The following is a 24,950-nucleotide window of genomic DNA, read 5'->3' on the forward strand; positions in this document are numbered from 1 at the left end:
GGCCCCAGGTGACGACTACAGCAGCGTCCCAAGAGAGGCACAGAGAGCCACCGTCCTGTGTTGTCGCGACACACAGACGCCCACTACGGGGGATCAGCCCCATCGGGCCACAAATGGTCACTCCCCCGCCTGCCCAGGCCCTCTGTCCTGGGATCCAATGAGCCCGGGAGGACCAGGGCTGCTGTGCCCCACAAGCCCAACCGTGACCTCCGGGAAGCCGAATCTCACCTTGACTCCTCGAGGACCCGGATAGCCGATTGGGCCCTGGGGGCCAGGCGGACCCTGAAACCAAAGGGGGAAGACCATTAACTCCGACCCGGGTGGGCAGGCGTTCTGTGCCCTCCCTGCACAGCCGGAAAGCTTGCCTTCCACCAACAAGCTCCCCCAGCCCTGAGCAGGGCGGACATCCCAGATCAGACCCTCAGGAGAGGCTCCTCAGGAGACACGCAGACCTGCTCCTATGGGACCCAGTCCCCCGGGAAAGCAGACGTGCACGCTGTCCCGTGATGAGAACACCAGGGACCAACCCAACGGCAGCCCCAGCCCAGCAGCTGGGGAGGGGGAGTGGGGCAGCGAGATGGGGAGGGGGCTCTGACGCTTTGGAAGGGCGGGCTGCCCTGAAGGGAGCACAGAGTCCACAGAGGCGGCTCGGATGACGGGGGACAGCTGCCGGCTGGGGCAGGAGACAAGGGCTGGCCATCTGGGAGGGGGTGCCGGTGACAGCCAGCGGGCCTTGCTGACCAGTGTCCCGTGCACGGAGCGGGGTGGCCCAGGGAGGGCTGCGGATACCATGGGAGGCACAAGGGGACTTTGGCCACAAACAGGGCGGCAGACCCTGGGGACTCAGGCTGCCTGGAGACTCTTCCCGCCTCCAAACCGCCAAGTCCTGGACCCCAAACAGACAATGGCAACTGATCAGGAGGAGCCCCCGGCCCAGGCCCCGCCCTGTCACCAGGCTTCTGTGTGGCCCACGTGACGGCTGTGCCTGCAGCCCCGTGTGCAGTAACCAAGGAGGGTGGCCGGGTCACAGGGCTCTGCGTGGGAGGAGGTGCCCTGGGCACAGACACCAGAGGGAGGGCCCGGCTGCTCCCACTCATGTCATTCTGAACCCACCTGGCCTCCTTTCTCTCCTGGAGGGCCTTCTTTGCCAGGGTGTCCCTGTCGTGAGAGAGAAGGCAGGTGTTAGTCGGTGATCGTCCCCCACAGCTGTGGTCACATGTGGGAGGGAGAGCCAGACCCCCATCTCCTTCCCCCCACGCCCCCCGCCAGAGATGCGGACGTCAAAGGCATCGGGCAGCTGAGCCCGGAAGTCACCCCAGACACGGGCCCCGAGCCAGTCCTTCAGCCCGGACCCTCGGCTGCCGCCTCTGTACGTGCGCTCCGCGTGGGCCCAGTGATGACCTGAGCCGGCACGGAGGAGGACGTGCGTGGACACCCGCGGGCGGGATCTGCCCGTAGTGATGTCACCGGCCCAGCCCGCCCCCAAGTGCAGGTGGCCGGGACCGGGACCACAAGGCATTCGCTCCACAAGGATTCTGTGCCGAGGGAGGGATGATGTGGGGCTGGGGGTCTGGACACACCACCTTCCGGACGGGCAGGCGCCACGCTGTCTGCAGGACCCTCTCATGCTGGGAGACGTGCGGGGGGCGGACAGGCTGGTGCCCGGACAGGCCACGCCCTGTCATTCGCCTGGATTCCCCGTGTGGCCCTAAGTCCTTGGGCAGGTTGCCTGCCAACCTCTTAGCTGATACAGGCCGGAGGGGACGACCTGCTCCCAAGATACAGGTCCAGAGCCGACGCCCAGCAGACACGGTCGCGGCCCCAGGGGCACTGCCCTGTCCATCCGAGTCCCAGCCAAGCCCGTCCTCAGAAACACGAGCTCTGACTTTCCCGCCTAGGTTAGTCACTAGCTTTACGCCCCTGAGCTCCTGAGGCAGGCCCGGGATACAAGCAGAAAGGGGAATGCTTCCCTGTCTGGAATTAGTCCAGGGATTCTAGTGAAAAGGCTGCATGGTGCGGCGAGGGCACGGTCTGATTCTGGGCTTGGTTACCCCCGACCCGCTGCGTGACCTTAGGGAAGTCATTCGCCCTCTCTGGGCCTCCATTTGTTCACGTGTCAGAGGAGAGCGGGGACCAGTTGCTCCTTCAGCTTGAGGGCTCTAAGCATCAGGGACCCTATTCCTAGAACACAACGGCCTTGTGAGGACCTAAGTCTCCCCCTTCTGAGAATAAATGCTTGTGGGCGTTCCTTCTGATTCCTGTTAGCCGTGCACTTGGATTTAATGTTGCACAAACAGCCTGCTTGGAGAGCAAAGCAAGCAGGAGGCTACGGAAGGTCCTCTACAGGGCGGGGTGCCCGCAGGGAGCCTCGGGGCAGAGCCTGCCGGTGCCTGCCTTTGAGGGAAGTCAGGCGGCAGATGGGCCACCCAGGGAGACACGCTGCCGTCCGTGCTGCCTTTCCCAAACAAAGCTCATAGCACCCACGCCTCAGGGTGGCAGGGCTGGACCCAAACAGTGCCAAGGAGAGGGTGCCCTGCCTTGGGGTGACCGGGAGGGTGTGGATCCTGGCCCGCCATCACATGGCTTCTTGGCGGGACTTTACTCCAGCCCATTTCCACTACGGACCTGGGGGTACAGGGAGGGCAGCTGGGGTGCTCGAGCCCCGGGCACCAAGTGGGTCCCTTGGAGGGCATGCCCACGCCCTCCACGCGGTAAGGTCCTCGCTCACGGGGCGCAGACGACCACGTGCCTGCCTCACAGGTCGCTACAGAGACGGGACAAGCAGGTGCACCGGGCCCTCAGGACTGTGCCCAGCGTGGAGCGAATGGCCAGCACGTGTCCGCAGTTACCGTAATTACTAGCTTTATTTGAATGGAGGCCAAATTTCTTTAGGCGCATTTTAAGTTGCATTTACAGAATGAGAGCAACCACGGGGGGACGCACAAAGCAGGCTCATTAAAAATGTCGGAACAGGAAAATACTGAAAGGAAATACATCAAAATAAGAGATTGATTCCTTCCCCCTAGGGAAAGGCCAAGCTGTCTCCCCTCCTTTGCATTTTTGCAATACCCCATAACGAGGATATGCTTGTATAATGGGAAAATAATGAAGCTTAAATTATGTGTATTTGATACTTTTCTGATTAAAAAAGTAATATATGTTTTCTGTGGCCCATCAGGCAAGAGGAAAAGCAGACGCGGTCCCTGCTCACCTCACCGACCACGGCACCCCTGGCTAACTGCGCTAGAGACGCTCTCATCCGTCCTCCGCACAAGGCACGCAAGACGGGCGTCGTATGATGTGGTTTTAGTTTAGTGTCGCGCGGCGGGCCTTTTCTCGCGTCACCGAATACACGCCAGAAGTCGGTTTCTCCTAGCTCCGCAGTACTCCCTCGAACCATAATTCACACTCCCGCGTCCCCGCCGTGGGCTCTCCGGGATGATTTCACCACGCGCCCCAGCGCGTCTGTCCGGAAACAAGGCTTTAAATCAACCTTCCTTTTGGCAGCCAAAGCCAAACCCAACTCCAGGGAAAAGAGACACAAAACCGTCTGTTTAAGGACGATCGACAGCGCGCTGCCTCGTAACGAGAGTGTGTTTCAACGTCTCTGTTCCTGCAAATTCCCGGGAGACAACCGGCCGGCTCGCGGGGGCCCCGGCACCTGTCCCCCTCCCCCGCCCCCGGGGCGTCCGACGCGTGAAGGACCTGCGCGTGCTCCCATTCTAGGTTCAAGTGTTCGCTGAGGGAGAGAAGTGCAGCCTATGGGCCCCGCGGAGCAGGGAGGGGGATCTACAGCGGGAGGAAAACCAGACCCTGCCAGGCACCTAGCATGCGGGAGGACGGGTCAGTGTGGGGATGGGGTGGGGGTCTCCCAGTCAGGTCAGGGAGGTGGGAGTCAGCAGCCCACCCCACCCCCAGCACCCTCTCCCTGGAGCCGCTGTGGGAGACGCCCCTCACCCCAAACACTGCAGAAGATGCACGGGGGGTGGGGCACACAAGGACACGCGGCCCCTGCTATGGTGGGCTGGGCCTTGGAGATGGCGTCAAGGTGGTTTTCGTTTTGCTGTCATTTCATTTACTTCGCTAATTTCCTGAACCGGATGTGTCATTCTACAGTCAGAAGAGGAAATTCAGTACAAACATAAGTGACAGGAGGGACGCGACGTGCTATGTCCACGCTCGCAGACGCGCAGACGGGGGAGGACACGGGAGGCCAGGGCAGCTCATGCACGGTGGGGCAGGCGAGCCCCCGGCTTGGAGAGGGACAGGGCGGTGGCGGACGTGTGATGCCGGGGGCCCAGCCAGGGAAGCCGACGGCCGTGCCTTACACGGTGGCCCGTGACTGTCAACGTACGAGCTCTTGCTTAGTTTTTAGCGGCTGAGATGTGAACGAGACGCCCTGCCCGCAACAGGTAATTCAGCCAGTCACGGTTTTGGCAACAGCCGATGCAGGCAGCATCACATGAATCTTCTCGAATGAACCCAAATCCCAGATCCCACCAGCAACGTGCAAAGCCGGCGGTGGGAGCGGATGAGGCCCCCACACCCACCACGTGGCCCCTCCCTGCCCCTCCCTCCAGCGGCGCAGCCGCGGTCGGACCGTCACTGACTCGCTATTTCTAGCAGGGGCGAGTCTGGCCCCACAGCTGTGCTCGCACATGCTGACGCCCTCCTGCAGACCCTCCCTCTCAGCAAGCGATCGCTAAAAACACCCTCGTCGCTGTCCGTCCCGTCGACACCAGCGACACAGGGACGCTCGGGGCCCAGCCCGCCCTCCTCGGAGTTAGAAACGCAGCCGGGCTCCGGTCGTGAAGCAGCGTCCCACACTCAAGTCCGGCTCACGCCATCTCCACCCCTTCCTGGGGACCCTCGCTGGGAAAGTGTGTCCAAAGCCGGGTAACTACCGGGCACGCAAGCTTGCAACCGATCGGGTCTTCATCGGCAGAGGAGAGAGAGAGGAAATGAGGGGCGAGGGGTGGCCTGGGTGCCAGGTCCCGCCCCTGGGGGGACCGGGGCCAGGTGTGTGCAGGGGTGAGGCAGGCAGGGTACTCACCGGGGGTCCGTCAGCACCGGGCATTCCTGGGAGGCCTGGTTTACCCAAGGGACCCTGGAACAAACCAGAGACCCCGTGAGCCCCCTGGGTCACCTCTTCCCTGGGCTGCCCACCCTCCACCTGCCCGAAGAACATTTCTGGAAAAGGATGCTCAAGGCCAGAAGCTTCCAGCAACCAAAGCCCCCGGAGAGGGGGGACTGTTGCCTCTGCTGCTCCGGGTTCCTGGAAGCTGCCGCCACCCATGGGGCTGAGAACCACACCATACAGGCAGCCCTGACCCAAGAGAAGCACGAGCTCTCGGCAGGTGCCAGGATACACTCAGCGGCCAGATTCCGCAAACACACAGCAAAAGCAAACAATGAAACAGGACGCCGGGTCAGGCTGGACGTCAGGCAAACAACAAACGGTCAGGTCCAGCTGAACGCCGAGCTCACTTCTCTTCCTTAATCCGGCGACCCTATGCAGAGCTAGACAAGCAGTGTGTGGGTGGCCCAGCGATCGGGTCAATGAAAGACAAAGATCCCGCTCTCCCCTGAGCTCATCTGCTCCGTGCACAGGGCACGGAGCATCCCTGCCGCTGGGGGAGGACAGAAGCTCATGCGGCCAGGGACGACTGGCACCCCCGCAGGCCGCACCCTGGCAGAACGAGCTTGCCGGGGCAGAAACGCCCTGTTGGCCGATGGGACCATCCCTGCACCTGCACAGCCCACTCACCTTATCTCCTGGAGGCCCGATGGCACCCTGGGGGCCTGGAAGACCCTATGAGAGGAGGACAGAGCAAGAAAGGTCAAGGAAGTTGGCTCCAAACACCTCCCTGCCACCTGCCCACCTTCCCCGGCACCCGCCCCCTCATCTGGGCACCAACAACTCAGTCCTCACATCTAGGCTGTACATCCCTTCGGCTGGGACAGGCAGCCCAGGGCCCAGGACACCCCAACACACCCACACCCCTCACCGCCCCCCCACTGCTCGCTTACCTGGGCACCTGGATTACCCTGCTGTCCTGGGGGGCCAGGCTCTCCCTGGGGGCCCTAGAGGGAACAAAGGCAAGGCCACTCGTGGGAACTCTGGAGGGCATGAGTCTGCTCTCATGCCCAACACCTCCCATGCCAGGCGGGAAGAGGCAGGCGGCCCCATGGCGGAGGGGAACCAGGCCTTGGCACCCGCGAGGCTCTCCACACTGACCCGACAGGAGGAAAGCTCTGTTGTTTCTGCTGGCGACCCAGACGGCCGCTGGCAAGGAGCCCGTGAAAGGAACAGACGAGAAACTGTTCTGTTTGGCAGAACGTTTCCAAAAACATTGGGATAAAGTCTCCCAGTAGAGCCATGAGACCCGTCTCTCGTGGGCTGGGCTCACAGTGCCCGCTCAGCGCCGGGCTGCGCGCAGGGAGAGGGCCAGCTCCCTCAGGGCTGGTCCGGCTCTGGCGGGAACGAGCTCTCCAGCAGCGGCTCCATGCAGGGCCAGGGCTCAGGGCCCGCACCGCCCTCCTCCTCCTCACATTCCCACCCCATTTGATGGCAACCACCGGGTGGCAGACCCTGGACACTTACCACGTTTCCCTTCGGGCCTGGTTGGCCGTCCATCCCCGTCACACCCTGGATGAGAGGGAAAGGGAAGGATCACCAGGACAGAAGGCTGAAGAACCCACAGGGCGCCCAGGGACCATCCCACTGGACTGGGCTCGGTGTCCTGCCCACATGGTCTCGGGATGCCACACCCTCTGGGGACGGGGCAGGAGCTGATCCCAAATAATCCCACAGGCCCGATGGGCCAGCGGACGGTGGAGCTGCTGGGCCCCCGCGTGGGGTGGGGCAGGCCCAGGGAAGCCACCCACCCGGACAGGGCCCCACCAGACCCGCAGGCTGCCTCCTCCCAGAACTTTCCCAGGGGAACGTGAGGCATCCGGAGGTTATTGGTAACAGCACGTGAGGCATGAGGATGGGGAGATCCACACGGCCAGCTGGGCTCCGTGTCTCCACCCGCAAAGGCACACGGGCTAGAGGGTTCCTTCTGCCTGTGAGCAGCAGAGCCCTGCTGACCTCACCAGCCCCGGGCAACTGTCCGAGTGGACAGACACGCAGAGGTGACAGGCCTTACCGGAGGTCCAGGAGGGCCCGGGGGCCCCTTTGGTCCCAGCAGACCACGCGGCCCCTGCAAGAGGAAGGAACAAGTTCCCACTTGGCCAAGAAGCCTGGCCCGGCCCGGCCCCAGGCAAAACCTGCAGCCTCGCTCCTGCCAGAGCCTTTGCGGTGCAGGCGTCCACACCTCCCCGGGAAGCGTGGCCGCGCCCTGTCCTCGCCAGCCTCACCTCCTCCCCCCGCCCGGCCTCTCCGCCTCCGCTCTGGGAAGCAGAGACGGGAGCCAGGCGCCAACGGGCAGCTCAGACCGGGGATGAAGGGGCGCCTCAGAGCCTTTCAAGTCGGGGGGCCCTTCCACACATGTGCGGGGCAGGTGCCCATACAAGCTCTCCTCGCGGAGGCCACAAAGACAGGCGGCTGCGTGGTGGGCTTTTGTCCACGTCTCGTCACTGGCTCCCTCTCAGACCCTCCCATGCAGGGACCCGGCGGCCAAACACGAGAGACCAAGCGCGGAGCCCAGGTTTCTTCTGGGACCTGCACAGCCCCGCCCTCCCCTGCAGCGAGGGGCACGAGTGGGGACAGCCGCTTGTGCTCATGGAGGGACACGGCCCCAAGGCAGCGCCGACCCCAGCACGGACTCCCGTGGCCCCACCCAGAACCGCTGGCCCCTGCCTTGCCCGCGGGGGCTCACCCAGCCCTTAACCAAGGCGCGACCACCCTTTCGATGGACACGCTTCAGACCCCCTGGAAGAGAAATTCCCACACGCACTGCCGTGCACCTGTCCCCTTCGCTAGGTAAATGTCTGGCCTCGTAAACGCTTCCTAGGCGTTCGTAACCCAGAAGGCATCACTTAGACGCATGTTAAGATGAGGACCGGGTAACGGGGTCTCCTGGGGGGCTGATCAGACATCGGGGGATAATTTCATCCCCCGTGAAGGTGCACGCGCAGCCCAGGCCCCCTCTGTGCCGCGCTGGCAACGTTTCTCCTCCGTTAACGTCGCCAGAGGCTCACGGCCGTGGCGATGTGGACGACAGAAGCAAGACGTCTGCGAACTACTCTCAGTAAAACGAAAGTGGTGTTCTTTCTCACCGAGGAAACGGGCCTGGGCCCTGAACAGAGGTCGGCCTGGAGAAAAGAGCTGTTTGATGCCCCGGGAGGGCCACCCGGACAGAGGGCCCCACGATCGTGAAGCGCTGACACCAGAATGGACGGTAGTCGGACGGGTCCCTGCAACTGCCCTGGGATACTAGCCTGGCGTGCTGGGCATCCGCCAAGCCTGCAGCTTGCACGCCCTCATGAGGGCCCCCCGGATGCCCCCCGATGACCTTGGATGCCCCCGTGATGACCTTGGATGCCCACCATGATGACCTTGGATGCCCCCATGATGACCTTGGATGTCCATCGTGATGACCTTGGGTGCCCCCGTGATGACCCTGAACACCCCCATGATGACTTTGGATGACCACCGTGATGACCTTGGACACCCACCACGATGACCTTGGACATGCACCAGGCCCATGGCCTGGGGGCCCAACCACAGCCGCCCAGGCCTCAGCTTCTCCCTCTGGGCAAGGTCGTATTTGCCCCACCAGCCTTTCCAATGTGCTCCTTCTCTTCTTCCCCCGCTGAGTCTCTGTTTCAAGGCTGACCCCTTCTCTAATCTATGCTCTAGGTCGGTCCCTGGTTCTGCCCAGAGCAGAGCCTCCTTGAGCAGCCCATCGCCGTGCTGAGCAGACAGAACGCGATCGAGACTTACGGGTTCCCCAGGCAGCCCTCTGGGCCCGACTTCTCCATCGTCACCCTGTGGGGGAGAAAAGCAGCAGGATTTCAGAGACACGTTCTAAAGCCTGGACAGAGACAGTGCCCCTGCCGCTGTGCGACAGATGCTTTGTCCCGGGGCTGCTTCTGCCTCGGCCAGATTTACTGGTCCTGGTACCAGCCAGGAAGGCCCAGAAATGTCCGCAGGCCCAGAAAGCTGCAGGATCGGGCAGGACCTGGGGCCCCGGGACACTGCTCAGGAGGCCACAAACCACAGCTCCAACGAGGAGAAAGCTGCACGGGAAGGGTCCTGGGAGCAAGGGATCTGGTCGCCTTCATGGGTGACGATGGGTACGAAGGACGGAGGGGTAGAAGCTGGACAGAGACGGAAAACAGGGAGCGAGGGAGGGAGGGAGAGAGGGGGAGAGGGAGGGAAGTGGAGAGGGACGAAGGCAAATGACAGGAATGCGAGCGGCAGAAGCTAGGGCAGAAAGGAGTCACGGACGATCCCCAGATCCCCGCGCCGACCCCGAGGTAGCCCGACCTCTCCGCCAGGGCCTAAGAACGGCACAGGGAGGAAACCCAGATGAGTCTTCCTTCCGGCTGGAGAAGGCAAGGCTGCCCCGGCTTGACTGGTCCCAGATCAGGAGCTGCTTGTCAACACCCCACTTCTGTCTGTCAACGCGCCGCTCCCTTCCCTCCTCCCCGCACACGCGCACACGCACGCGCGCACACACAGGCACACCCAGGCCTGCGCATCTGCGCGTGAGCACACGTGGGTATCAGGCACACACGAAGTCGTGCCCGCACACGCGAGCACACGTACATATCCACACACGCGTGCGCACACACACGCACACACCTCCGGGAGGACCCTTCGCCTCTCCCACGGTGCAGTGAACTCTGCTGGGTGCAGACAGAAGGGGCCGGGACAAAGCCAGCCTGGGAGCCACTGAGGACAGAAGCACGGCCGGGCCCGCCCTTCCGCTGCCCTACCTGCTCCCCTTACACTCAGGGCTTCTAGACCCTGTCCCTGAAATACCCCAACACCCCAAGACACGGTGTGAGTGATGGGGGTGTGAGGAGGCGGGGCTCAAAAGCCCCCCACGCTTCTCCACCGCAGGACCAGGTGCTCTGGTCTCCCAGGGAGCCGCAGCCCCAGGAAGAGCCACCGGACAAACACACACACTCCGCGGAGCCCCCAGGGGAGGGCCGTCTCCCGCCGCGGCCCCAACCTCCAGAGCCGCCCACTCCAGACTCTCCCCCATCTCCCCAGATCCCCAGGCTCTGCACCCACAGCCTGCATCGGAGCCGTGGACGAGCAGGGACACGGAGCTCACACTTGCCAACACGTCTCCACAGTGACCTGGGCACCCGCCTCCTGGAACTAAGGGCTCTTTCTGAGGCCGGCGACAGCTGAAAGCCGCTCGGAGACACCACACAGGGCAGGACCAATGGTCAAGCGTCTCAGAAGTGGCTTGCAGGCTGTCCCCACATGCCATGGCTTCACTGTCCCCACCCCCCACCCCCAGCCGCACGCCTGGCGGGCAAGCACTCTGCTGCCTGCATTTCCCAGCGGTTCGCAGCCCAGACCCCGCGAGGGGACAGGCAGGCGGGGACATACCCGTTCTCCATCGTCTCCGGGAGGTCCTGGTGGCCCAGAAGGCCCAGGGTCACCCTAGGAAGTCAAGCAGGGTCAGCATTAGGCACGTGGGAGCAGACGCCCACGACTGTCCCAAATGCCCATCTATCTTTTTGTGATTCCGAGTCTGGACGTCCCGAGCCCGCTGAAGACTCCCAGAGCCGTGGAAGTCCGTTCGGGGAGCTGGTGTCGGGAGGCAGGGTCCGGGGCAGGTCCACAGACACGGGGCCAAGGGACACTGCAGCAGGGCTGAGCCACACCCCGTGAGCTTCTCCGTGGCAAGCCGGGGAGAACCCCAGCCCCACAGGGTCCCCCAAGAAAGGGCTGTGGCCCTGGACAGCGAGTGTCCTGAGGGTGGGCGCCGGGTCCCCTCCCACCCCTGGCGGCTTTGGGCCTTGCACACAGTCGGTGCTCAATACGGGCTCATCCATCGCACGGACGGGCCCTGACCTAGCGGGTGCTTTCTTCTGGTCTCCGTGTCGCAGTTGGAGAACGCGGACAACGCAGCTTTGGTAAACTGCTAGGACCATTTCTCAGCGTGCTACGGGACGTGATGGGTAACCGTCTGCCCGACACAAGCAACCAGCGTGCGAACGTGCACGCACACGTACACACACGCACACGTGCCCGCCTGTCCACAAGGGCCAAAGACAGGCATCGTCTGCTTCAAAGGGAACAGGCCAGATAGAAGGTGTCCGGCGGGCAGCCCAGGGCTGTCGCATGGAGACCGCCTCCCACAGGAGGAGAGACGGGGGTGCCGGCCACTGCACGCACCCGCCCTCGTCAGCAGCAGCCACGTGGGCCGTGCAAAGGGTCCGTGGCCGCTCGTGCCACGCCAGGCCCCCCCGACCGGACAGCGGGCTCCTCCAGGGCAGGCTTACCCTCGCCCTCCATCACCCTCGAGCGCGGAGCCCGATGGCTCTTTCATTAGAAGCTGCTCAGGAGAAACCCGCTTTCTCTGGGCTGACGTTCCGGGGCCGCACTGGCACGGGTTTCCCCTCCCACCACCTGGGACCGGAGGGGACCCGGCCCCACGCGAGAGCGCTAAGGCCTCCCGAGACACACGTCCATCAGTGTCTCTGTGCCAGAAACGCACAGGCAGGACACTTACCCGGTGGCCCTTCTCTCCCGGCAGTCCCGCGAGCCCGTCGAAGCCGCGGTCACCCTGTGAGGGAACAGGGAGGCTTTTCAGAGACCACGCCGCACACGGCTCGGCTGCCCGGCCTTGGGCCGCACCCAGGAACCCTGTGTACCGTGACCCCAGCCTCCACTCACCACACATCCCACTGCCTTGGGCCTATGTTCCCGGGCTCTTTTCCCCCAAACACCAGCAAAGCCCAGAAACACTTCGGTGCCTTTTTCCTTGGCCCGCAGACTCTGAGCCTCGTGGCAGAGTGACCACGGCCATGCGCCCGTCTTGCTCACTGCTATGCCCTCAGCGCCGAGCCGCACCCAGCACGCACAGTCGCCTGTACTCATCCAGTGGATGGCCTGACCCTGGGCTGCCAACACCGTGGCTCCCGGCCACCCCCCGGGGTGCCTCAGGAGCCCAGGTACAGAGCCCTGTCTCGAGGATGCCGCAAACCAGGTGGGGAGAGGCCGAGAGTAGCCGGGCTTAAGTACGCTTCTGCGATTGGAAGAAGACTGTGGTCTGCGGGGAGAGATTCGAGAAGCCTTTCTTCCCTCCTGCCGCTCCAGAGACTCGAGACCAGAGCCTCACCGGAGCTCGGCGTGGGAACCGCACCAGTTACTAAGTGGACAGATGGCTCGGACACCTGGCTAGGGCGGTGACCCGTGTTCTGGCCGCTCCAGGTAGCAGGAGCAGTCCACATCACAGCGTGCTCACTGGGGACATAAGCCTTTCCTCTCGTGCCGCGCACAGCCTGGGCCGGCTCTCCGGGGGCCGAGACGGGGACCCCACACTCGCCCACATGCACTGTCTACTCGGTCCCTGCCATGCCGAGGAGCAGGTGTCCCAGCACGGACAAGAAGGCTCCCTGCCCGTGCACTTGGCGTTCCTGCGTCCCCCCACAGTGTGTCTGACCGTGTCACCTGTCCTTGCAGGAATGGATTCTCTGACTGGGATTCTACCCCTGCGAAGCTCACCACCCCCTGGAAAGGAGCAAACTCTCTGCAGCTGTCACTCCTGCCCGTGACAGTCACCCCCCAGCCCGGTCCTCGTGCCAACACGTCAGAGAGACTGAGCCGAGCAGCACCTTCCTCACGCCCAAGCCCCCACCCTGGATGAGCACGGGCGTCGTGAGTCATGACTTGTCCCAACTGCAGTCACCGCACAACCAACATGTTGGCCACGTCGCCAGCATGACGCCGGCGATGGCGGCCATGGCCGCGAGGACCCCAGGAAGCAACGAGCGTGGCCTACCTTGGGGCCAGTCTGTCCAGGCATCCCTCTTGCTCCGTCACTCCCAGCTCGGCCCTGGAACAGAGGAGGCCAAATGTCACGGGGACCCGTGAGCGGGGCCTTCCTGGGACGCCCAGCAGAGTCGCACAGCCCCGCGTGGCCGGGCTGGTCGAGAGGACCCAGGCCCAGACTCCTGGGGCTGCTGTGCGCCTCTTGACGTGGTCCCCATCTTTGAGCCTCACCACCTGAAACGCTAGACGCGGCGATGCCTCTCTGTTGGGGGGTGAGACTGCGCCGCAGGAGAGCCAGCAGGCAGCGCCGTGTGGCCACAGGACTGGAGGTCTGTGGGTCTGGGGCTCCCAAGAGAGCGTGTCCCCACAGCAAAGCCCAGGCCAGCACCCTGCCAACTGCAGAAGCCAGATTATAGACAGGAGTCATGGAAAGCATGTGCCAAGGATCGGTCCCATTGGCCACGAAGCAAACTGAGCCTCACGGTGGTGGCGGATCTCACGGAAGCCACACAGCTGCCCACGGAAGCAAGACACCCCGTCCGCGGGGGCCACACAGCTGCCCACGGAAGCAAGACACCCCGTCCGCGGGGGCCACACAGCTGCCCACGGAAGCAAGACACCCCGTCCGCGGGGGCCACACAGCTGCCCACGGAAGCAAGACACTCCGTCCGTGGGAGCCACTCCTGGACCCATCACTTCCAGCCCACTCCCAGGAAACCACAAGGACAAGCCCAGGGTCCCCACCTGACTGGCCACAGGGACGAAGGGCAGGGCCCACTCCAAAGGCCCCACAGCCATCCCGGGAGAGCCCTGCCAGGCTTGAGGCACCTGGACAGGGACGGAGACTCAGCCAGGTGCCGACACGCTAACGCACAATGTCAGCCGGCTGAGGAGGAAGGGCCGACCCGGACCGATGTCCTCTCTCCTCCCCGCGTCCTGCGTGCCGCTGATCAAACAAGGCCACCCCGGCCGCACTCGGGGCACCTGGGTGCTGTCACCCTGGGCCACGGAACCCCGCCAGCCACGGGAGGACCTGCACTCGGCCTTCCCCACCTTCCCCACCCCCGCCACGCCAGCCTGAGGAACCGCTCCCGGGGAAACGGGGCAGTATGCATTCACAGAGACTCACAGAAACCTTGAATGAAATAAAAATCTTTCCGGAATCAGACCCGAGACAAACCCCAGACTGTCTCCCAAGAATCAGCGAACTCCAGCATCGGTGGCCCACATGTGGAAGCATCGGTCCGACCCTGCATGGGGCCTGCATCTCCCTGGCACCGGGGACCTGCGTCCTGAGGGCCACACGAGGGCCGTGCCCCGTCACTCCCGCTCACGACCACTGTTAGCCACCCCTGCCCCCTCAAAGAGTCCCGTCTGCCCCGCACGCTCTCCAGGCAAAACGGCCAGGCAGGCCCAGGGGACAGCACTCCTCAGACAGACTCACACCCAGATCCCTCTCCTCCCTCACTCGAAGTTTCCTCTGGCTGAATTGACCCACTCCTTAGCCATCTTTCTGATGTGATGTGAGATCATTAGGCTCTCCCTGGCTTGTCTGGACGGGGATCGTCGATGTGTATTAGCCTGTAAACACACGCCCCGTTCAGCAGCCACGATCATACGGACACAAACTAGTTCCATCCGCTAAAACCAGCCCCCAGAGTTCCAGGGATCCTGGACATCCACCTGGCCTCCCCCCGCGGCCCCGCCACCAAACTGAGGCTGTTTCCGGAGAAACAAGCCCACCCCAAGGAAATAAGGCCCACCGATCACTTTGTCTTCCCCGCACTTGCTCCCCAAGGGCCTGGGAAACTGCTTCAATTAAAAATGTTTGTGAAACTAAATTAACGTGCTCAGGACGGAGGCCAGGGCACCAGAGGCGAGTGAGTCGCACCTGCCCCAGGGAACGGGATATGGCCTTGAAAACAGTTGCCCTTCGGTGGGAGGGGAGCAGCCGGCCCTGGGGCCCCGAGCAGAGCAGACTCCACCCCCGCAGGACCCGCAAAACTCACCCTTCTCCCAGGCTTTCCAGCCGGGCCAGGCGGGCCCTGCACACCTCGGGGTCCCTGTCCGGAAGCAAAGAGGGCAACGGGTCAGGCTGGGTGTGTGTTTTCCAGAAGTCAAAGCAAAGCCTTGTCCCTGTGCTCATCAAGCTGGCCGGTGGGGGCTCGTGGGTCGCAGTGGGTCGGGCACAGACCTGCGGCCCAAGTGAAGGCCCGAAGGGGCCCAGCCCACTGTCCCCAGTTGTCCCCCAGCTGTCCCCAGCGTGGAACAGTTATTTCTGCCCCACTCCCAGCTGCACACAAGGCCACAGTTTCAGTTTCCACCGGCTCCCTTGAAGACATGCGGTGTGGGGGCCCCCATTCCAGCGGCCTCCCCCTCTGAGGCACATGGGGTGCCCCCCAAAGCAGCGAGAGTGAGATGCCCACGTACCTGAGGCCCCATGTCTCCCGGCTCGCCCTTCAGTCCTCCACTCCCCGGAGGGCCCTAGGGAGACACGGTCTGGGTTAAGGAATGCACATCAGACTTCCGGGAATGGGTCACCCCGTGGGGCAGGGCTTGCCGCTGAGAATCAGTGGTGCTCACAGCCCTCAGAGTCCGAGGGACGAGCAGTGAGTTCCCAGGGATGTGGGTGTCCCCTTAGTTTTGAACAAAACGCTGGACAGTGGCGCGTACGGGACGGGAGCCACAAAGCCCACGCTGTGCTTATTTCTCTCTCTGGGATGAGTGTGACTGGGGTCTGTCACGGCCCACGGCTCAGGGCAACGGCTGGGCATCCTTGGGGCCCATGACAAGGCAGGAGCCGCAGGTGGACAGGAGCAGCCCCGAGCCTGCCCTGGCGGGGAAGGGGCTGGTGCAGACCCGGGACAGAGAGCCAGTCCACCGCTCCCGGGGGAACGGGCCTGGCAGGTGGTGAAATCCTGTCTCCTTGCAAACAGCAGAGGCCGCCCGCACTCCCTGGGGATCCCGCTGGCCGGCCCTGAGTGTGCTTGGGCACACCCCATGCAGGGCTTGAGCAGCTGGAGGGGTGGCACGTGAGAAATCCTGGGTCTGTCCCCACTCGAGTGCTCTTGACTTTGGGAACATGATTGTAAAGAGTAAAGACACCCGGAAAGAAAGGCTCCCAGGGTCAGGAGGGAAATCCCAGGCAGAGCAGGCGTGGCAGGCCTCCCAGCTCCCGGGCCACCACCCCGGGGCCGCTGGACCCGCCGGGGCGCCGCTGGTACATCAGTGGTGGGTAAGAGCTTCAAGGGTGCTCTCTCCGGGAAAGCCCGGGGCTGAAGCGACTGACGAAGGACACCCCAGCCCTCACCACGCTCCCCTGCTCTCCCCGCCAAGGACTCACCATGGGGCCGGGCCTTCCAGTAAGACCCATCGGGCCAGCCGGCCCCCGCAGCGCCAGCTACAAGAGAAAACAGGGCAGGCTGAGGAACAGCGGGGTACAGGTCCTCACGCGGGATGCTCCACCAGGCGGGAAAGGCCCGACAGGACATGCCAAGGACGGGGGCTTCTGCAGGAGGGGTCAGACGGAGCTCCAGAAACCCGGCACCGAGACTCCCCTGGGGCCTGAGCCAACCCCGCATGGAACGGAGAAGGCGGAGGGGGGACCTGGGCGTGGCGTGCCCCTGCTGCGGGGATGGGTTACCTGCTCCTGTCCCCCAGCCGGCGCCCGCACCCCGCCCCGGGAGGCCTGCCCCAGCCCTTTGCCCCAGGAGTGCGCCTGGAACGCAGCCTCCCGCTCTGGGCCGGGGTGGGCGTGAGCTTCCCTCGTGCACACATGGTACGTCCCCGAAGAGACACCTCCAGCAGCCGGGAGAGCCCTGGGGCCTCCGCGGGGTGGGATTACAGCTCCCAGAGGAGGGAGTTGTTGGAGCCCCGGCCACAGACCTCTGGGAACACCTGCCCAGGGCGCCCCTGCCACGCCCCTGCCACGCCCAGCCGCTGTCCCACGCCCGGCCGCTGTCCCCCGCCCTGCCCTGCCTGGAGCTCGGCTCCCACCTGCCACAGCCCAGGTCAGCCCCCTTCCCCGAAGGATCTCCTCCACTCCTGTTCTGTGACTCAGTTTCCTGCCCCCTCGCCCCACCCCACCCCTGAATCACGCCATTTTCGTTCTGGAAAAGATTTGTTTGCATGACAAAATCTTATAAATTCATCACCCACTGGCTTCAGTGAAAGGTCTCGGATGAACAGCCAGTCAGGCAGGCCCAGCCGGCAAATTCGGCCGCGGGCACCGGGGCAGCATCACGCGGACCATTTATCCGGCAGCCACAGCTCGCGTGCGGCCGGCTGGCAACTCCGTGTGTGCCGATCCCTACAGTCGCCCCCACCGGCCACAGCCGCATAGACATCGCCCGAAGGGGGGCTATTTAACAGCTCCCTGAGATGCCCCATTAAAGGCGACACCCCGTGGGACGATCAGTCACCCCAGCCGCCCCACAGAACCGGGCTTTGCTCTTGTCACCGGCAACCAGCGACCGGGAGCATCGTTAGTTAAAACCTCGGTTCACTCGCCGGCTGATCTGCTGTGAGTGGAGTCGTCAGGAAGCAAGGGGACCCTTACGCCAGGCAAGGGGCTTTGGGGCCCACAGGAGCTCTCCCAGAGGCTCTGTCTCAGCCCGGCCCCACCGCGGGAAGCCCCTTCCAGGTCTGTCCATCCCCAGAGCCCCACGGGGACAGCTGATGGCCCTGTGCATCCGCATCCTGGAACCTGGACTCTCGGTGTGGACAACGGAGCCCTGAGATCCCCCCTGCCCTTTTCCCAGTGCCGGCCTGGGCCCCCAGCTAGCCGTAGACGGGTGCATGCCCTACACCAGGAGGCAAGCCCCACCACACCCCTGCACCAGGGATGCAGACACCACTTATCCCCCAGGAGGCAAGCCCTCCCCCCCCACCCCTGCACCAGGGACGCAGACGCACTTACCCGGGCCTGCTGCAGGATGGCCTGAGCCTGGGACTCCTGAGCCGACACCATGGGGCCTTTGGAGCTGGCGTCACCGCCCCCTCCGAAGCGAAACTGCGGGTATGAGGTGGGGGTCACCCGGGACGCACCGGTGCAGGTGCCCGTCCTGGGCCCAGGGCCTCTCGGGTGACTGCAGAGCCTTGGGGAGCCTTCTGGGGCAGCATCTGGCACCAGAGCCCTCCCAGCACCCACTGCCCCAGCCCCACCTGCCAGCCTCGGCCCTGGGGCCCCCTGGAGACCTGGCCCAGGTCTGGGGAGAACGTTCTGGCTTCTGCGGCCCCTCGCCCTGAGACCCCGCAGCCCCGACCTGTTACAAGAAAGACCCCAGGGCCCGGTGCAAACGCCTGCTTAGCCAGGAAGCTCCCGGCTCACACGGTGTCTCCCTGAGCTCTGCCCAGCCTCCCGGGCAGCACTGGGCCACCGTCAGAAGCCTGCCCTCCAGGCCAGCATGCCACACACGCCCTCCTGGGCCTGGGCTCCCAGTGAAGGAGATGGCCCCATGAGGTCAAGGGCAGGGCAGGCACAAGGGGGGAGCAGCTGGCAGCATGCCCAGCCAGAGTCCCAGCGGAGAAGGACAGACACCGCTCGGCGCATGCCCAGCCGGAGTCCCAGCGGAGACGGACAGACGCCGCTCAGCTTTCTTGCAGAGAGCCAGACTCCCTGCCCCTTGGGTGCACCAGCCCTGGAGACCTTGGCCACCAGGGTCCATTTTGCACATCGGCAGAAACACCCTCAGAGGGCCTGTTTCTAGAGACGGCCCACGTCAGAGTGATTCTGTGGCCAGGGGACAGACCCTTAGACGCTGAGCCCACGGCGCCCTCCCCACCCCATTCTGAGCCCTGAGCCCACCCCCACGAATCAGGATACTCACAGGCAGCATGAGCATGGTACCAGGAGGGCCAGGCAGCCCATCAGCCCCAGGGAGGCCTGGGCGTCCAGGGGGACCCTGTGGACAGAGGGCACAAGACAGCTGGGTCACGATGCAACGGGGACGGAGCAGGGCTATGTCCAGATGAGGAAGTCAGAGCCACAGCCCACGAGGAAATGCACAGGCCAAGCACAGAGCGGAAAGACCCCATGGCACAGAATGTTCCAGAGGCCAAGCGCAGGGAAGACAGGGGCACTGGCTTTGGGCAGGTGAGGACAGGTTTCTAGGGGAGAGGGATGAGGAGGGAGGGGGCTCTGGGCAGGACCCAGAGCGATTTACTGGGAGAGGTGGGAGACGGCAATCCAGAGACACAGGGACAGTGGGGAGCGGGCAGCGTCCACCATCCAGAAACGCGCCCTCCAGGCCCGCACACCAGCAGCTGGGGCCGCCCCCAGGGGCCAAGGCCTGTGTCCTCCATCAGCCAGTGCGCTGGCCCCCCCGACCCGGTCCCCACCAACGCTCTCTGTGATTGCTCGGACGGAAGGCAAGGCGGTCTAAGCATCCGCTTGCTGGGACAGATGCAAGGGACGTCCTGGGGACACAGACCCTTCTCGAGCAATTTCAAGAGCCCGTGTGTACACAGCCGACCCCGGGGCTGCTGTGGATCCTGTTAGTCTGGTCCCAAAGGCAGGTCCCAGACAGACGCCCCTCGACAGATCCTCTGGATGAACCCTGGCCTTTTCCACACTCAAACGTAAAACAAGAAAGACAGTGTATCTTCAAAAAACAAATGTTTTCTCTCCCGGCTTCCTCACGGAGCCTGGCGGACTCCCACGGAGCCTGAGCATGAAGCTCGGTCTGTGTCCAGAAGGAGGTGTGACTCCCTCTTCCTGAAAAAGGGACCCCCACTGGCCACACCCCAATACACCGACAGGCGTCAGGCCCAGCCCTCTGCAGCAGGCACGGCTGCCCGCGGACAACGGCGCTCACACCCCGGAGGGCGAAGCGGCAGGCACGGCCGGCGACACCCATCCCTGGTTGCCAGCCAAGAAGACGGAGGACCCGCGGCCCCCAGGCATCACCCTGAGGGACATGGACTGTCCACGCCTGAACCCATGGTGGCTTCTCTGGTTATCATACTGTCGACGCGGTCCCGGCCTCGAGAGCTGCTGTGGACACGATCTCTACAAAGCGGGAAGGGAGAGCTCCCTCTCCTCCCTGCACGGCAGCCTGCACGCAGAGCGCGCCCACGGGTGTGCGGGGCGTGCGTAGGGCCCCGGAGCTGTTCTCCTTCTCCAGGAGGTCCCCCTCCAGCGCCGCCCGGCACTCGGCCCCTTCTCTCTGCTGCGGGTTCCTGCTCACGAGCTCAGTGGCCATAGACCTGCCCCTGCGTGACGGGCCCCCCGGCGCCCCTGCCCGTCTTCCGCAGGCACAGGCTGGGCGCTGGGTGCCCGGACAGCCGCGTCAGGGAAGTCCCGGAGGCAGAACCGCGGGGTCAACGGTCTGCTCCCAGACGCAGCCGAACTGCCCTTGCCTGCCTTTTCAGAAAAAATCCACAGAAAACAACAAGTGTGAGCAAAAAAGAAAAAACTGGGAGCAGGTTTGGCCACCGGGGTCCCCTCTTGGAAAGCCGGGGAGCCGCCCACTGCTGGGCCTCGTGCCTCAGAGGCAGTCCCAAATCAAACCCCAGTGTAAGACCAGGGTCCATGTCCGCCAGGGACCAGACGCTGTCCCCGCGGTGTGCGTGCAGCTCGGCGGCACGGGAGGCTGTGTGACGGGGTCCCGCAGAGCCCCCCACCCACCACGGCTTGCAAACCGTCAGCAAACCTCTGCCTGTCACGTGTTGCCTCTGTCACTTCCAGACCCAGCGGCCTCTCCATGTGACCGTCCCCAGCCACCGTCCCCAGCCGCACACCCACCCAAACCGTTAGGCCCGTCCTCTCCAGGCAGCATGCCAGGCCCTGGGGATAAACGTCCGTTAGGACCCACACACGCTCCTAGTTTCCCCTGCCCGCAGCGTAGCGGTCTGGTTGCCATCCGACAGGCCTGCGCTCCCGTCCACGCTGGTCAGACCCGCAGGAAAACTCAGCGAAAAGGAAAACAAGCCCAGCGGACGGGCCCCGAGGCTGCAGTACCCCCGAGCCCCACCAGGTGGCAGAGCGGAATCGCGGTGTCCCCCCTCAGCCCTGTCCAGCAGCTACCCTGGCCGGGCAGGGACCCGGGGACCCATCCCTTTGATGGAGGGGGGCCCCAAGATGGGTCCGTCTGACCCAGGGATGTGTGCCTTTGATCGGGGGACCTCAGACCTGGGGGGAGTCAAGAGTGAATCCCTTTGACTGGGGACCCCAAGATAGGTCTCTGTGACCAGAGGACCCCGGGACGGGTCCCTGTGACCAGAGGACCCCGGGACGGGTCCCTGTGACCAGAGGACCCCGGGACGGGTCCCTGGGACCCAGGGCAAGCCCTCCGTGCTGGTGCCTGATCCCCAACAAGGAAGATGGAGTGAGGGGAGGGCGAGCCCAGGAAGCTCCCATGCAGGTCCGGACCCCGCGCGCCAGGGACAGCACTCGTCACCGTCGGGCTAACGCAGGCTGCAGGGCCCTCCGTGAGCCGAGCGCAGCAGCCTCCGTGGGAGCCTCGCCGTGGCCACCTGCCCCAGGCGCAGGGCCGCCAAGGAGGGCCGCTCCCTAAACTCCCGCAGACGCGGACGCCATAGGAGGTGGGTGAGAGGCAGCAGGCCCCGCGGCGTGGGGAGGGGGACTGACGAGCCGGATGCCGGGGGTACGTGCGAGGACGCCAGCCACAGAGCGGAGAGACACACGGACAAACCCCGCGAGTCAAGCGCTGAGTCGCCCTTACCCTTTCTCCAGGGTCACCCGCTTGCCCAGTGGGGCCCATCGTTCCCGGAGGTCCTGGGAGACCCTGGAATTGAAAACGAAATCAGGACAGAATTCAAAGGTTCAGCCACGAGGCAACACCCATTCCCGCCTCGCTTCGCGGGGGATGGTGGAGACGGGCCCCTAGGAGGGGGGTCTGCAAAGGGCGGTCAATGGCCCCCTCTTTTCCACCCCCCGCCCCCAAGCACCTCCCACAGGCCTGGGACGTGAAACAGACACTCACCGCGGGGCCTTCAGGGCCCGGCGGCCCCTCCATGAGCATACCCTGGGAAAGACAGGAGACAGTGTCTGAGACCCCAGGACCACAACCCTCCTGAGATCCCAGAAGACGCCTGGGTCCCCAGCAGACCCTGCTGGTGAGGCGGACCCCATGAGGACCACAGACGCGGGCCTCGGGGGCGCGCCAACCAGAAGCCCCGAGCAAGAGGGAGATGCCACCAAGCCCACTGGAGACGGGCCGCCCTCCTGCAGAAGCCCCTCACCCCGCCACTGGCCGGCACGCTCGGCACCCCCAAGTGGGGACAAGGCCTCCGCATCGGCCTGGACCCCAGAGAGGCCGTGAGGGCAGCTGAGGGGTCCATGGACAGAGCTCCCTGGCCCGGGGTGGGGGTGGGGGGTGGCCCCGCTCCCCAGCGTGCACTTCCAGCCCTGTCCCGGAGCAGGACTCTCCGCTCTCCTGGCCAGGCAGCAGCAGGCCAGGCTCCTGCACCCTTGTGTCTCACGCCAGCCTTGGGCACCCTGAGACAGCGCACAGCCTGCGGGCGGGAAGGGGTCTCCCACCCCCGCAGGGATTTCCTCGCCGAGAACGCAGCAGGAACAGCATCTGTGGCTGAGCAGGCTTCCGCCACACTCGGGACCCACAGAGTGGACAGCGCTGCGCTCCTCCCCACGGATTCTTGAGACTGCAGGGACAGGGCTCGGGGGCCACAAGTCCCTGGCCCAGGGACAGACCTTCTGCTGCTCCGTCCTCCCCGAAGGCAGAGAAAGCACAGACTGCTTTCCTCCAGGACGGTGTGCGCCCCTGTGCCCAGACTTCCCTTCCAAAGTGAACCGGGCTTTTGAGAAACGTGCCCCGCCCTGGGGACAGGGGAATGCCCAGCTGAGGCTCAAAGACCCACACTGGTGAGGGGCACCGGGCCGCTGGGCCCTCCGACCCACGAGGGCTCCCCAGTCGCCGTGAAGACGTGTTTACACAGACGTGCTCTCGGAGGAATTTCTGTCTCCGAGATGTACACAGGCAGCTCATCCAATCGCTTTCGGATTTCCCCCTCGGACAAAGGCAGCTGGGGAGGCTCAGCGGGGGAGCTGAGGGACCTCTGGCCATGGCGGGGCCTGGGGCCTGCAGCTCTCTTCCAGACACTGGCTGCTGCTCTCGGGTTGCTGGGGCAATGCCAGCCACAGATCTCCCGGGAGGCCGGGCCGGAGCGGTCCAGGGCGGCCTGGGAAGGAGGTCGGGCGCCAGGATGAAGGAGCCCAGCAGAGAAGGGCCTGAACTTTCCCGTGGCCATGACCCAGGAGGGAGACAGGTGTCATTGACAAGGGAAAGTGGCGGACGTCCTCTGGGCTGCTAGCCCGGTCTACTCCCCCCAGGGTGCAGACGCCTGTCTCAACACTCAGTGGGAAGGTGACTGAGTGACGGCCTCAGCCTGGCCCAGCTGGAAACAGCTCTCAACGCAGGTGCATCGGCCCGCTGAAGAGCCCTCAAAAAACACGTTCCTTCCGAACCACCGCGGAGAGCGGAGACGGCGATGCGTAGGCCTCCCGGGAGCGTTCACCGGGCTACCATGAGATACAGTCTGGGGATGGGTCCCTGGACTCCCAGGATGCCGGTAAACCTGAGTCCCCAAGGCGGAGAGGTCTGCTGCTCTCTCAAGGAGCCGCGGACCCTGCTAACAAACGACGGGAGGTGTGGCAGGGAGGGCGACAGAGGCTGGTTCCGAGGGCTCCATGGACAAGAGTCGCTCTCCCCAAAGGGCGGGCGCTGGGGCAAGGTGGGGGCCCGGGAAGCGGTGGCCACCCCGTCCTCTGTGGTCAGCGACGAGAGCCACGCCGGCCGGCTCCCGGGACTCGGCCTCCGTTTATGGAACTAAGACTCAGGGCATCTCTGGGCTGAGAAGTTCTGACTGTTTACAGGGCATCCCCAGGGGCCCTGGCGGGGCCGGGAGGACTCAGGGAATGGACTAGGGATGGGGCAGGACTGAACGCCCAGGCCAGAGGAGGGAGCCCTTCCCTAGCTGTGTCCAGATGCCTCGAGATGAGTTGGACCTGGTGTAGACGCTGTAGACACACGGTCTGTGCTGGACCAGCCCCTTCTCCAGCCCCGCCCCCGCCCGCCCCCAGCGGACCACCCTGGCCGCCGGGGCACCAGGGCTCCCCTCCAGGGGTCGTGCGGTGGCTGTGAGCGGACAGGAAGCACACCCAGGTGCTGCCGGCCTCGCCCTCCCCAGCACCTCCCTATCGGGGCCACATTCATCCCACGCAGGAAGTCCTGCCACCAAAGCCAGGCGGACCCCACGGAAGGAACCCGAGTCAAGAGCAGGTCCATCCGGGGACCAGAGTGTCTGCGGACACGAGCCATGCTGAGGCCAGGACCCCGTCACGACTGCAACACCTGCTGTCCCTCCGGGGTGCCCCCGCCCCAGCTGCTGGCTGCTCCCCCCCACTCTTCCCCTGTGGCTGGACTTGACGTCAGGAATTTTCATGTCGCCGAGCAAGGGGTGTCCTGGTGCTGGTCCTGCCCCTCGGCACCTCTGCACCCTCCCCTGTACCCCATCGGCCACCCCCTTCCTTGGACCCGCAGAAAACTCTGAAAGGGATGTCCTCAGCCTGAGAAAAGGTTGTGGGTCTAGTGGGCACAGCCTGTGAGGCTGACGGGTCCCATCCCCGGACAGGCCCAGAGCAAACACCACAAGGGGCTGCCTTCGCCACTCTCCAGATGCTTCCAGGGGCTGGGCATGGGGCCAAGCCAGGAGGGCTGTGCTGAAACTCTGCCCACTGGGCATTTCCCCCAGAGATGGGCCGTGTCCCGTCTGCCCTGGCCACTCTGGAGAGGCCAGCAGTGAAGGTTCTAGAAGTACCTTCCCAGGTCCATGGGAGGACGGAGGCCACAGAATGCCCCATCCCAGGAACCCAAGGTCATAAGGAACCAGACACCCCGACATCTTGTCTAGAGCTGAGCACCAGGAACCACCCTTGGCCCAGCTCCGCCCTGTGACCGGCCGCGGGGCAGGACGCCGGCCTCCTCCCTCTGGTGCTTGGACGACGTGGCAGGGTGGGCCTCGGCCAGCCCCTCCCCGCCGTCCTGCCCACAGCAGCTGCCCG

The 24,950-nt window shown here is 64.5% G+C and overlaps 1 protein-coding gene across 2 annotated transcripts in view; it reads right to left on the bottom strand.

Annotated features, from left to right (window-relative positions):
• COL5A1 (collagen type V alpha 1 chain) overlaps nucleotides 1-24,950 on the bottom strand; it is a 141,851-nt gene that overhangs the window by 49,528 nt on the left and 67,373 nt on the right. For both annotated transcript variants that reach the window (XM_046022302.1, XM_046022300.1), the window contains exons 10-27: nucleotides 21,853-21,894; nucleotides 21,592-21,654; nucleotides 18,736-18,810; nucleotides 17,826-17,918; nucleotides 16,251-16,307; nucleotides 15,338-15,391; nucleotides 14,917-14,970; nucleotides 12,918-12,971; nucleotides 11,646-11,699; nucleotides 10,517-10,570; nucleotides 8,891-8,935; nucleotides 7,152-7,205; nucleotides 6,605-6,649; nucleotides 6,031-6,084; nucleotides 5,768-5,812; nucleotides 5,054-5,107; nucleotides 1,114-1,158; nucleotides 229-282 (exon numbers count right to left, since the gene is read on the bottom strand). In XM_046022302.1, the coding sequence (XP_045878258.1) occupies nucleotides 229-282; nucleotides 1,114-1,158; nucleotides 5,054-5,107; nucleotides 5,768-5,812; nucleotides 6,031-6,084; nucleotides 6,605-6,649; nucleotides 7,152-7,205; nucleotides 8,891-8,935; nucleotides 10,517-10,570; nucleotides 11,646-11,699; nucleotides 12,918-12,971; nucleotides 14,917-14,970; nucleotides 15,338-15,391; nucleotides 16,251-16,307; nucleotides 17,826-17,918; nucleotides 18,736-18,810; nucleotides 21,592-21,654; nucleotides 21,853-21,894 (996 nt within the window). The remainder of the gene's footprint in view (nucleotides 1-228; nucleotides 283-1,113; nucleotides 1,159-5,053; nucleotides 5,108-5,767; nucleotides 5,813-6,030; nucleotides 6,085-6,604; nucleotides 6,650-7,151; nucleotides 7,206-8,890; nucleotides 8,936-10,516; nucleotides 10,571-11,645; nucleotides 11,700-12,917; nucleotides 12,972-14,916; nucleotides 14,971-15,337; nucleotides 15,392-16,250; nucleotides 16,308-17,825; nucleotides 17,919-18,735; nucleotides 18,811-21,591; nucleotides 21,655-21,852; nucleotides 21,895-24,950) is intronic.

The sequence above is a fragment of the Meles meles genome, chromosome 11 (assembly GCF_922984935.1).
Source record: "Meles meles chromosome 11, mMelMel3.1 paternal haplotype, whole genome shotgun sequence".
NCBI classification, from domain to species: Eukaryota; Metazoa; Chordata; class Mammalia; order Carnivora; family Mustelidae; genus Meles; species Meles meles.